The 14,183-nt window shown below is 34.2% G+C and overlaps 1 protein-coding gene across 6 annotated transcripts in view; it reads right to left on the minus strand.

Annotated features, from left to right (window-relative positions):
* C4H11orf65 (chromosome 4 C11orf65 homolog) overlaps positions 1–14,183 on the minus strand; it is a 50,039-nt gene that overhangs the window by 18,803 nt on the left and 17,053 nt on the right. For 4 of the 6 annotated variants that reach the window (XM_076002491.1, XM_076002489.1, XM_076002488.1 and 1 more), the window contains one exon: positions 13,008–13,100. The exons of 1 other annotated variant lie outside the window; for it this stretch is intronic. In XM_076002491.1, the coding sequence (XP_075858606.1) occupies positions 13,008–13,100 (93 nt within the window). Of the gene's footprint in view, positions 1–4,486; positions 4,538–13,007; positions 13,101–14,183 lie in introns of all 6 variants that reach the window. One more of the 6 variants, XM_076002493.1, reaches the window with a different exon arrangement.

The following is a 14,183-nucleotide window of genomic DNA, read 5'->3' on the forward strand; positions in this document are numbered from 1 at the left end:
TTGGACTTAAAATTTTTAATATAAAGTTAATATAATTATTGATATACTTACTGATACACATTTGGCCTTCCATATCTATGGATTCTGCATCCTCAAATTCAACCAACTGTGGATCAAAAATACAGTATTTGGGGGATGTGCAACCCATGGATGTGGAGGGCCAACTGTACATATCCATAGGTTCCTCAGGGCTAACTGTGGAACCTGAGCATCCGTGGATTTTGGTATCTGTGAAGAGTCCTGGAATCAATGCTCCACATATACCAAGGGACAACTGTAGTTGGTTAAATAAGGGTTAAGTCTTACTGATATATCAGCATTAAAAACACATTTTTGTTTTCTATTTTCCCATCTGGTCTTTATTCCATTATTTCTTCTTTCTTGCATTCTTTTGGATTGATCAAGTAATTGTTAATATTCCATATTTTCTCATCTATTATCTTTTAAGTAATATAGTTTTGTATGATTCTTCTGGCAGTTACTCCAGAGAAAACAATATGCATCCATGACATTTACCCCTTCCAGTGCTCTTTATTTCTGTAATCCTTATTCCCTTCTGAAATAATTTTCCTTCAACTAGAAGAACTCCCTTTAATATTTTTGTAATTAAATTTGTTGGCAAATTAATTCTTTCAGCTTTTGTTTGTCTGAAAATCTCATAATTTTGCCTCTATTTTGATGATACAATTTCACTGGTGTATAATTTCAGGTTGACAAGGTATTTTTTCCCCTTTCTTTCTTTTAGGACACAAAAGAAACCATTTTATTATTTCTAGCTTCCTTAATGTTTTTTTTCTTTAGCTGCTTTTCATATTGTGGCTTTGTCTTTGTTTTTTAGGAATTTGGTTGTGATATGTCCAGGTGTGTGGTTTTCTTTGTATTTATATCATTCATAGTTCAGCACTTCTTAAATATGTGGATTCATTTCTTTTATCAATTTTGGAAATTTTGATTTATTTTCTCTTCCAATATTGCTTCTGCACCATTTTATGTCTTCTCTCTTTCTGGGACTCCAATTATTAATACATGTATGTTAAACCTTTGTATTGTGTCCCACATGTCTATGATTCTCAGTTATTTATTTCTTTCCCCATTATTTTTCTTTCTGAGTTTCAGTTTGGATATTGTCTGTTAACTTGTCTTTCAATTCAGTAATCCTGTCTTCAGCTAGAACCAATTTTCTGTTAAACCCATCCAATATACTTCTAATTTCATAAGTGATAATTTTATTTCTAGAATGCCATTTGCTTATTTACAGATCAAAATTCTCTGCTGGAATTTTCCACATCCTCATTCATTTTTGCTCATCATTTTCTTCTTTTTTAAAAACTTACTAATCACAGTTATTCTGAAGTCACATATGCTAACTTTCTGGATCATTATTGGGTCTATTTTTATGATTTGTATTTTCCTTTTGATTATTGTTCACATTCACTTGCCTCTTTACATGTCTAGTAATTTTTCATTGTATCTTAGACACTACATGTAAAAGAACTGTAGAGGCTTCACTAGAAAAGATTTATCCTTCATCTTTTAGTCAGTCAGGGTGAGGTGCTGATCATGCCAATACAATCATATATTGAGATGGATTAAGTCTGGATTGCAGTTTTAGTAATCCACATTTGGTGTGTCCATTTCTAGTTTTTCTCTGTTTCTCGGATGTGGTCCTTTGGGCTTTTGTAAGAGATCCTGGCAGGTTTCTATCTCCTCAATAATGAAAGACTACGTGAAATTCAATTATATTCTTTGGGAAGATTTGAGTTTAATTCTTTCTTCCTCTATTTCCTTCAGATCCCAAATATGGCAAATATGTTCAAGGTAGGAGATAAGCTGTGTATTTAAGGAAGGTCCTTTCCCTTTAGCATGACTCTGTCTCTTAAATTTATGAGACACTGTGGAAGATTTCATTTAGTGGGTTAGAGTTACTTAAAGTGGACTTAGATTAGTTGTAAATGTTGACTGCAAACTCTAGGGCAACCAATTATAAAAAGTAAAAAAGAGGTATAATTGATATGCTGGAAGAGGAGAGAAAATGGAATCATATAAAATGCTTAATTAAAGCCAGAGAAGGCATAAAAAAAGCAAAAGACAAAAAAAAAAGAAAGATATATAGAAAGAATAAAGGCAAAAAAGACATAGTAACACAGTAAATATCAATTAAACTATATCAATAACTTTAAATGCCAATGGTCTAAACACACCAAATAAAAGGCAGAGACTTTTAGAGTGTATTAAAAAAACATGACCCGACTATTTGTTTTCTACAAGAAACCCACTTGAAATATAAAGACCCAGAGATGTTAAAAGAAAAGGGAGGGAGAAAGATATATGAAAATAACACTAATTAAATGAAAGCTGAGCATCTATGTTAATTTCAGACAAAGCCAAATTCAGAGCAAGGAAAACTATCAGGGTTAAAGAGGAGCATTACATGATAATGATCAATTCTCTAAGAAGATATAATAATCCCTGTATATAATGTATATATACGGAGTATCAAAATATGTGAAGCAAAAACTGAAAGAACAGTAAGGAAAAATAAAGAAATCCACTATTATAATGGGAAATTTTAACACCCCTCTATCAGATTCAGCAGGCAGAAAATCAGTAAGGCCATAACTGAACTGAACAGCACCATCAATCAAATGGATATAAATGACATTTATAGAACACTTCATCCCAAAACAGTAGGATACACATTCTTCCCAAGCTCACACAGAATATTCAGCAAGACAGACCACATCCTGGGCCAAAAACCCACCTTAAAAATTTTAAAGAATAGAAATCATACAAATTATGCTCTCAGACTCCAAAGAAATTAAACTAGAAATCAGTAATAGAAAGATAGCTGAAAAACACTAAAACTTGGAACACACTTCTAAATAACAAATATGTCAAATAAAGAGTCTCAAAAGAAGTTAAAAAATCTTTGAACTAAATGAAAATACAACTTATAAAAATGTGAGAGATGCAACAAAAACATTGTTTAGAGGAAAATTTATAGCACTGAATGCATATATTATAAAACAAGAAACGCCTGTAATCCTAGCACTCTGGGAGGCCAAGGCGGGTGGATTGCTTGAGGTCAGGAGTTCAAAACCAGCCTGAGCAAGAGTGAGACCCCATCTCTACTATAAATAGAAAGAAATTAACTTGCCAACTAAAAATATATAGAAAAAATTAGCCGAGCATGGTGGCACATGCCTGTAGTCCCAGCTACTTGGGAGTCTGAGGCAGGAGAATTGCTTGAGCCCAGGAGTTTGAGGTTGCTGTGAGCTAGGCTAACACCATGGCACTCTAGCACGAGCAACAGAGTGAGACTCTGTCTCAAAAAAAAAAAAAAAAAAAGAAGTGAAACAGAAGCCATCACTACTGACTCCATGGACACTAAAAGGATTATAAACAAATTTTAAGAACACAAATAATTTTATGCCACAATTTGATAACCTAGATCAAATGGACCAACTCCTTGAAAGACACAATTTACCAAAAATCATGCAAAGAAAAATAGATAATTTGAATAGAGCTATCTCTATTAAAGAAATTGAATCAATAATTATAACCCTTTAAACAGAAAGCACCAGGCACAGACAGGTTAACTGGTGAATTCTACCAAACATTTAAGGAAGAAATTATACTAATTATCTAAGAATATCATCCAGAAAATAAAATCAAAAGAAATACTTCCTAACACATTCTATGAGGTCAGCATCACCTTAATACCAAAACGAGACAGAAGCATTACAAGCAAGGAAAACTACAGACCAGTATTTTTCATGAATGCGGATGCAAAAATCCTCAAAAAATTAGCAAGCTAAATTCAACAAGGTATAAAAGTAATTATACACCATGACCAACTTGAATTTATTCCAGATATGAAAGGCCATTTTGCATTACATTAACAGGTTAAAGATGAAAAGTAATATGATCATATTAATAGATGTAGAAAAAGCATTTGACAAAATCCAACACCCATTTGTGATAAAAACTTCATCAATCTAGGAATAGAGGGGAACTTCCTCTACTTGACAGCATCTGTAAGAAACACAAAACTAACATCATATTTAATGGTAATAAACTAGACGCTTTCTTACTATGATCAGGAATAAGGCAAAGATATCCCCTCACCTTTCCTATTCAACATCATACTGGAAGTCCTAGCTGATGCAATAAGAAAAGGAAATGAAATGTATACAGATTGAGAAGGAAAAAAGAAACTTTGTTAACAGATGACATGATTATCTATGTAAAAAATCCCAGTAAATTAAAAGGTTGAAATACAAAAATCAATTGCTTATTTACCGGCAAGGAACAATTGGAATCTGAAATTTAAAAAACATAATGCCATTTACATTCACACCCTAAAAACTAAAATACTTAGGTATAAATCTAACAAAATACTTCAAAATCTATATGAGGAAAACTATAAAACTGTGATGAAAGAAATCAAAGAAGATCTAAATGAATCAAGAAATAATCCATATACCTGGGTAGGAAGACTTAATATTGTCAAGATGTCTGTTCTTCCCAGCTTGACCTGCAGAGTCAATACAATCTCAATCAAAATCCCAGGAATTTTTTTGTATATAAGGACAAACTCATTCTAAATTTTACATGGAAAGGCAAAATACCTAGAATAGCCACCACATAGTGAAGTTTCAGAGAACAACAAAGTTGGAGGACTAACACTACCCAATGTCAAAATTTACTATTAAGCTACTGTTATCAAGACAGTGTGGTATTGGTGAAAGATTAATTAAACAGAAGAGAGAGATCAGAAATAGGCCCACACACAATTATAGTTAACTGATTTTGACAAAGAATCAAAGGCAATGTAATGGAGAAAGGGTAGTATTCAACAAATGATGTTGGAACACCACTGGGACACTGTGGACATTCACAGGCAAGAAAAAGAAAAGACTCTAGACACATATATTATACCTTTCACAAAACATTAACTGAAAATGGATCATTAACCTAAATATAAAATGGAGAACTAAGAACTCTTACAAGATAACATTGGAGGAAATCTAGGTAAGCTTGGGTTTGATAATGACTTTTAGATTTAACACCAAAAGCATGATACCTGGAAGAAAAAAATTATAGGATGGATATCATCAAAATTAAAAGTTTGAAATTAAAATAAAAAGGCGCCAACATAATGGAAAGACAAGCCACAGACTGGGGTAAAAGCTCTGCAGAAACATGTCTGATAAAGGACTGGTATCCAAAATATACAAAAAAACACAACTCCACAAACAACTTGATTTAAGAATGGGCAAAAGGTCTGTAAAGACATTTCTCCAAAGAAGATATACAGATGACAAATAAGTATATGAAAAGATGCTCAACATTATATGTCATTTGGAATTGTAAATTAAAACAACAATGAGATACCTCTACACAGCTATTAGAATGGGTAAAATCCAAACACTGACAACACCAAATGCTCCAAGATGTGAAGCATTAGGAACTCTCACTTCTTGCTGGAAGGAATGCAAAATGGTACAGCCACATTGGGAAAAGTTCAGCAGTTTATTATTAATCCAAACATACTTTTACCCTATGATCCAGCAACAGAGAATTTACAAGTACAACAGTTAGAGTATATAAATCAACAGGAGGTAAGGGAAATGAGTTCATTGTCTGGGAAAAGATAAAAATGCCAATGTAAATATGATTTTCATAAGTCAAATATACGTTACAATCTCTTGGATAAGCATAAAAGAATGGTAATATAGGCTGGGCATGGTGGCTCATGCTTGTGTGTTTTTTTTTTTTTGTTTTTTTTTGAGACAGAGTCTCACTCTGTTGCCCGGGCTAGAGTGCCATGGCACTCTATGCTGATGCGCCTAGCTCACAGCAACCTCAAACTCCTGGGCTCAAGCGATCCTCCTGCCTCAGTCCAGAGTAGCTGGGACTACAGGCATGTACCACTATGCCCGGCTAATTTTTTTTTCTATATTTTTAGTTGGCCAATTAATTTATTTCTATTTTTAGTAGAGACGGGGTCTCGCTCTTGCTCAGGCTGGTTTTGAACTCCTGACCTTGAGTGATCCACCCACCTCAGCCTCCCAGAGTGCTAAGATTACAAGCATGAGCCACCGTGTCCGGCCAGGCTCATGCTCGTAATCCTGGCATTTTGGGAGGCCAAGACTGGATGATCATGTGAGGCCAGCCCAGCCTGAGCGATGTAGCAAGATCCCATCTATACATAAAATACAAAAAATTATCCAGGTGTGGTGGCACACACCTGTAGTCCCAGCTACTCAGGAAGCTGAGGCAGGAGGATTGCTTGAGTTAGAAGTTGCAGTGAGCTATGATGACACCACTGCACTCCAGCCTAGGCAACAGAGCAAGACTGTCTAAAATAAATAAATAAAAAATAAAATAGAACAACAAAAACAAAAAACCCCAAAAAAACTCCACAAAAGAATGTAATACAGAGATAAAATTATAAAAACAAAACAAAACAAAATCAGTCCCAAAGAAGGCCATAAAGTATTGAAATATAACATAGAACATCTGAGACATATATATAGTGAACATCCAAAGCATGGATTGCAATCTGCAAATATCAATAACAACATTGCATGTGAATGGTGTAAATGCTCCAACAAAATGCAGAGTATCCACTTCCTACAAAAAGATACAACTAAAATATAAACATTCAGAATGTTGAAAGTAAAATAATGGTAAAGATACATGCAAATAAGAGGTAGTTGGTGTGGCTGCATTAATATCAGAGAAATGGGACCTTAAGGCAAAGAGTATTACTAGCAATAAAGGGAGATACCTCATAATGATAATAGGTTTAATTCATAAGAAAGTTACAATAGTCTTAAGTTGATATTCATTTAATAACATGCTCATAAATACATATAAACTATCAGAAAAATAGAAAAATATTCAATCATAGTGGGAGATTTTAATATATACCTCTCAGTTGCTCATAGTATAACTAGTCAAAACAATCAGTAAGGACACAGAAGATTTGAACAACGTAATTGACAAACTTGACCTAATTGACAACTATGCAATACTATGTTCAACAACTAAGAATACATAATCTTTTCCAGTACAGGTAAAAATTTATAAAAATAGACAACAGAGTATTGAAATTACAGTGCAATTAAGATAAAGACTGTAACAAAAAGATAATGTGGTAATTCCCAACTGTTTGGAAATTTAAAGTATAATTCTAAATAACTGGAATAAATCAAAGTAGAAATTTAAAAAATATTTTAAAGTGAATTTAATGATGAAAATGACATATCAAAACGTGTAAGCTGGCCGGGCGCGGTGGCTCATGCCTGTAGTCCTAGCACTTTGGGAAGCCGAGGCAGGCAGATAGCTCGAAGTCAAGAGTTCAAAACCAGCCTGAGCAAGAGCGAGACCCCGTCTCTACTATAAATAGAAATAAATTAGTTGGCCAACTAATATATATATAGAAAAAATTAGCCGGGCATGGTGGCGTATGCCTGTAGTCCCAGCTACTCGGAAGGCAGAGGCAGGAGGATTGCTTGAGCCCAGGAGTTTGAGGTTGCTGTGAGCTAGGCTGATGCCACAGCACTCACTCTAGTCTGGGCAACAAAGTGAGACTCTTTGTCTCAAAAAAAAAAAAAAAAAAAAAGAAAAGAAAAAAGAAAAAGAAGAAAATCCCATGGAATCTACAAAAACAAACGAACAAAAAACGTGTAAGGTGCATAAAACCATTCTTAGATACAAATTCAGAATTTTAAAAGATTATATCAGAAAAGGCTAAAATCAATAAATTAAGCATCCATTTCAAAAAGTTAGATAAATACTAGCTAATACAATTCAAAGAACATAGAAAAAAAATAATAAGCAACAGAAAATGATGAAGTAGGAAATGAATGAACACTAGATAGGGACAAAAAAGTCAAAAGTTGGTTCTTTGAAAAGACTAATAAAAGTGAAAAATTCCAATGAGATTGGTGAAGAAAAAGAGAGAAGACACAAATAACCAATATCAGGAATGAAATAAAAAGAAATATTAATATTACAGATTCTAAGACACCAGAAAGACCACAACAGATTATTAGAAGCAATTTTAAGCTAATAAATTTGGAAATTTAGATGACAATTTCCTAGAGCAATGCAACTTATCAAAGCTAGCACAAGAATAAATAGGAAATAGCCATAAATTGCATTTGTAATGTAAAAATCTTCTCATAAAGAAAACTTCTGCCACAAATGGCTTCATTGATAACACCTTACAAAAATTTAAGGTAGAAATAACATTGAAAGTAAAAAAAAATCCAGAAAATAACTGGAGAAGGAATATTTCCCAATATGTTTTAGGAGACCAGCTAAATTTGATAACAAAATATGGCAGAGACAGTAAATTTCATGTTTTGTGTGAACACAGGTGAAAAAATTTACACAAAATATTAGCAAACTAAATTCAGTAATATTTATAAATGATACGCCAGGTGCAGTGGCTCACGCCTGTAATCCTAACAGTCTGGGAAGCCAAAGCAGGAGGATCACTCGAGGTCAGGAGTTAGAGACCAGCCTGAGCAAGAGTGAGACACCATTTCTACTAAAAATAGAAAAATTAGCCAACCATCATGGTACGTGCCTGTAGTCCCAGCTACTCAGAAGGCTGAGGCAGGAGGATTGCTTAAGCCCAGGAGTTTGAGGTTGCTGTGAGCTAGGCTGACACTGAGGCACTCTAGCCCAGGCAGCACAGCAAGACTTTGTCTAAAAAAAAAAAAAAAAGATAAAACATCATGATTAAAATGTGCACATTCTAGGAATGCTAAGAATATTTAACATTCAAACAAAAAAAGTCAGAACAAAAGAAAAATATCTCAAAATATAGCATCTATTTTTGGATTTAAAAAATCTCTTTTAGTTCAACAGAAATAGAAGGGAACTTCTTTTAATCAGTTAAGAGATTTCTACAAAAACCCCAATAGCACATTTAATACTTAATGATGAAGTACTCAGCACTTTCCTCTGAGATCAAGAATGAGACAGTGGTTATCACTTATATTCACCATTACTGAAGGTGCTAGACAGTACAGAATGGCAAGGAAAAGAAAAAAAATATATAATGTTTGGGAAGGGAAAGATAAAACACATTATGTGAGGATAATAGGATTATTTATATAGAAAATCCAGAAGAATCTATGTATACATTATTAGAATTAATAAATGAGGATTATAAAGATCCTGGGAACAAAGATAATACACAAAAATTATCTATTATACTAGCATTAGCACCAAAAATTAGAAAATAAAAATTTTGTAATTACCTTTTATAGGAGCATCAAAGAGCAATGCATAAATCTAACAAAAGATGTGCAAGACTTCTATACAGAAAATTATAAAGCACTGTTGAGAGAAAATATAGAACTAAATAATGTTACAAATTAGGTTTCCCAAAAGAAGATGCTGATATGAAGGTTGAGTGCTACAAGTTTATTAAGTATCAACACCTATGAAAGGAAGGGGAAGGAAAAAGAACTGGGCAGAGAAAGAATCTGAACTGTAACGTAAGTCCCCCAAAGCCTGGGACAGTCCTGCAGAGAGCTCTAAAGTGAATACTGCTCAATAGAGTTGTTCCACATCACAATGGCTTTTATACCCATCTCCCCACCCACCACACTCTGCTCAGTCACTGGATGTGGACTGTCCTGGAGAGCACTGACCCAGGGTCAGGCAGTTGTCTCCAGTTAAGATAGGAACTGAAGATCCTCACAGCTAAAGGCTGTCTCCTGACCATACTCCCTGTGACTGGGTAGTAAGGCCTTCTGTAAAAAGAGATCTGAGTAGCATATCTCATATTTCCCACAAATGGTCATAGATTGGAGCTCCATGATATCAATTTTCTTTAAATTAATCTAAATATTCAATACAATCCCAATCAAAATCCCAACAGATTTTTAAAACATTTTTATTGTGGTAAACTACACATGACACAAATTTAACATTAGAGACATTTAGTATTTTCATAATATTATACAGTTAATATCTACTTCCAGAACTTTTTCATCACTCCAAAAGGAAATCCTATACCCATTAAGCAGTCACTCCCTGCCCTGGCCCTGATAACACAGGCCCTGATAACAAGGCTCTGATAACCACTAATCTTCTACCTCTTTTTGAATATTCTCTAATTGTTAAGACATGTCCATGTATCTTTTTCCTCAGCTTCTTCCTTCATAGGCTGTTGGCTCTGCCTGTTCTTGCCTTGTCTGCCCTATCTCTTGCCTCAGGTGGCTGCAGGTAGTATATGACTTTAAATGCTAGAAGCTAGCCCAGCCTTGGGACTACATGGAGAGCAGTGAAACAAAGGCAAACCTCTGTGATTCTCAGGGAACTTCCAGACATGTCAAAATGGACAACTATTAAAGACACCTCCAAAAGATTTGATAATTAATTCAGTAAAGTTTCAGGATACAAAACCAATGTATAAAAATCAGTAGCATTTCTATACATCAATAACAATCAGGCTGAAAGCCAAATAAAGAAAGCAATCCCATTTATAATAGATACAAAAGGAATAAGTAAAATACCTAGAAATGTATTTAACCAAGGAGGTGAAAGATCTGTACAAGGAAAACTACAATACACTGTTGAAAGAAATTGTAGATGACACGAACACCTGCAGAAACATTCCATATACATTGATCAGAAGAATCAATATTGTTAAAATGACCATACTACCCAAAGTAATCTACAGATTCAAAGAATTTCTATCAAAATACCAAAGTCATTTTTCACAGAATTAAAAAAAAATCCTAAAATTCATATGGAACCAAAAAGGAGCCCAAATAGCCAAAGCAATCCTAAGCAAAGAACAAAGCTAGAGGCATCATCACATTGCTTGGCTTCAAATTATACTACAAGGCTATAGTGACCCAAACAGCATAATACTAATATAAAAATAGACACATAGATCAATGGAACAGAATAGAGAACCCAGAAATAAAGCCACATACCTACAACCAATTAATATTTGACAAAAAAAAGTCGACAAAAACATATTCTGGAGAAAGGGCATCCTTCTCAATAAATAGTGCTGAGAAAACTGGATTGCCATAAGTAGAAGAATGAAACTTGACCCATATCTCTCACCATATACAAAAATTTCTGGGTATATACCCAAAGGAAAATAAATTATTGCATCAAAATTATACCTGCACTCATGTGTTTATAGCAGCCCTATTCACAATATCAAAGATATGTAATCAACCTAAGTGTCCATTAACCAATGACTGGATAAAGAAAATGTGGTATATACGCAATAGAATACTACTCAGTTATAAAAAAAATGAAATCTTGTCTTTTGCAATAATATGGATGGATCTGGAGGCCATTATCTCAAGTGAAATAATTCAGAAACATAAAGTCAAATATCACATGTTCTCACTTACTAGTGGGAGCTAAATAATGTGGATACAGGATATATATAGAGTGTGGAATAATAGACACTGGAGATTCAGAAGGGTAGGAGAATGGGAGGGGAGAGAAGGATAATTACTTACTTAATGGGCACAATGTACACTGTTTGGGTAATAGTTACACTAAAGCCCAGACTTCACCACTATGCAATATATCCATGTAACAAAACTGCATTGGGGCCAGATGCAGTGGCTCATGCCTGTAATCCCAGCACTTTGGGAGGCTGAGGCAGGAGGATTGCTTGAGACCAGAAGTTTGAGACTAGCCTGGACAACATAGTGAGACCCCCTCTACAAGAAAAATTAGCTGGGCATGGTGGCACACAACTGTACTCCCAGCTACTTGGGAGGCTGAGGCAGAATGATCACCTGAGCCCAGTAGTTTGAGGCTGCAGTGAGTAAGCTATGATCCCGCCACTGCACTCCAGTGTGGGCGATAGAACAAGACCTTGTCTCTTTTAAAAAATGGTTCAGACAGTAAATTTTATGTTATGTATATTCTACCACAATAAAATAAATTAGAAAAAAAGAAATAGTAATAAAAATAGAATACATAGCCAGGCACAGTGGCTCACACCTGTAATCCCAGCACTTTGGGAGGCTGAGACAGGAGGATCACTTGAAGCCCAGAGGTCAAGACCAGCCTGGGCAACACAATGAATGAGACCCTGCCTCTACAAAAAAAAAAAAAAAAAAAAAAAAAAGAACATATAAAATAACTGCTAAAAACCAGTAACAGAGCACACATGCACACACGCACATGCACACGCACACATATACATAGGAAACTTGAACAAGCACTTTGCAAAAGATTTTCAATTGCATTAGTATCAGGGAAATGCAAACTAACAATATCAAGTATTAGTGAGGAGGTAGAGTATTAAGAATTCCCCCAAATTGCTGGTATGAATATAAATTAGTATAATAACTTTGGAAAATAGTTTGGAATTATCTCCTAGAGTTCTTATAAGCATAATTCATCACTCAGCAATTCCATTTCGAGTATAAGCCAAAAAAATGTGTGCATGTTTACACTAGGAGACATGAATAAGAACATTCCCAGAAGCAGTTATTATAATAGCCCCGAACTAGAAACAATACAAAGGTCAGTCAACTGTAGCATGAATAAACAGTAATATGTTAATAAAAGGGAATAATGCCTATTAATTAAAAATGATTGAAATTTAGCTATGTACATTCAAATGTAATGTTGAATTAACAAATCTATACTCTTAAAGCATACTATAGGCATTCTATTTATACACAAAACTAAAGTATAATGTTAGAATTCAAAATAGTGATTGCCTTTTGGAAGAAGGGAGTTGGCAGTGATTTGTAGGGCACCTGAACGGGGTGATAATGGAGTATGAAAACATTGATCTGTGTGATGGGTGTTAGTTTTGTGCAGATTCATTGAGCTATATATTTATGATTTATGAACTTTCAACTTGTAATAATACTTTAATAGAAGAGTTTTAAAAAAGAAACAGATAAGAGCACATTGAATTGATAAAGCAGCCACACATTTTTAAGGAAAAAATAAGATGCTGTATCAATAAGTAATGTCCTTACCTCTCTAGGATTAATATATTTCATTATCTGACGTGGTTCCCCTTGTCTTCTTAAATAAATCAGACCTTTCAAATGTTTGTATACAGTGACATTCTAAAGGTTCAAACACATGAGATTTTATGGTCAAACTGGATTTTCTACTTCTACTTAGCTTTTTGCCCAATTAGGGCAAAAATATGTAAAAACCATAAATTAGATTGTATATATATGCATGAGATTTTAGAAATATTATCCACTCAAGGTTTGCTTCAATAAGCCAGGTAATACTGGTAGTATTCTCACAAAGAGTTTTACTCTTAAATTTATAACTACATCACTACCAACTATAAGTATAATATCCAAAACTTTGGTTGGGTCACCTCAGTATACTCTCCACAGTAATCTAGGAGAAAAACAAAATACAGCCTACTGGTTAAGAATTCATGGTACAATATTCAGATTGGGTTCAATTGTTAGTACTTACTAGCTGAGTGACCTTGAACAACTTGCTTAACCTCTTTGTTCTCAGTTTCTTTGACTATAAAATGGGAATGATAGTAGCTATCTCATACAGTTATGGTGAAGGATAAATGAATTATATTTATAAAGCACTTAGAATAGTTTGTGGCACAAGAAAGCACTCAATAAATGTTAATAGTTGTTACCACTGCAGAATCCTCCTCATTCCTGTAGTAATTCCACTGATTTACAAACCTTGCCCACTTTTCACATTAGTGCAAATTTAGTCAGCCAACCCCAAACAATTCTTTTTCTTTTTCTTTTTTTTGAATAATGAAAACATTTATTATTTGTCCATTTCAGCACAATTTAAATGAAATACACCATAGGCAAAAATCTTGAATCTGTTTCTTACAGACCTACAACCTCAGATCATACATCCTTTTCTTAGCATCACTAAAGATAGCTAATGTCTCTTCTCTCTGACCCTCCTAGTTCTAGTGCACTTTACCTCACTAAAACACATTATTCTGCAAGTTGCATCAGGTAGACATTTTGATCTGAATCATTTACACTTAATTCTTAAACAAAAGAACTAATGTCTGGCTAAAAGAATTTTGGGCCTCAAGTAGGCACAGGGATTTTTATGAGGCCAGCTCATAACAGACTTGAAATTTTACCCCAAACAATACTTCTTAGAAAACAATTTCTTTGGTAACCCTCCCCTTAAGCCCTACC

Source organism: Microcebus murinus, chromosome 4, assembly GCF_040939455.1.
Source record: "Microcebus murinus isolate Inina chromosome 4, M.murinus_Inina_mat1.0, whole genome shotgun sequence".
NCBI lineage: Eukaryota > Metazoa > Chordata > Mammalia > Primates > Cheirogaleidae > Microcebus > Microcebus murinus.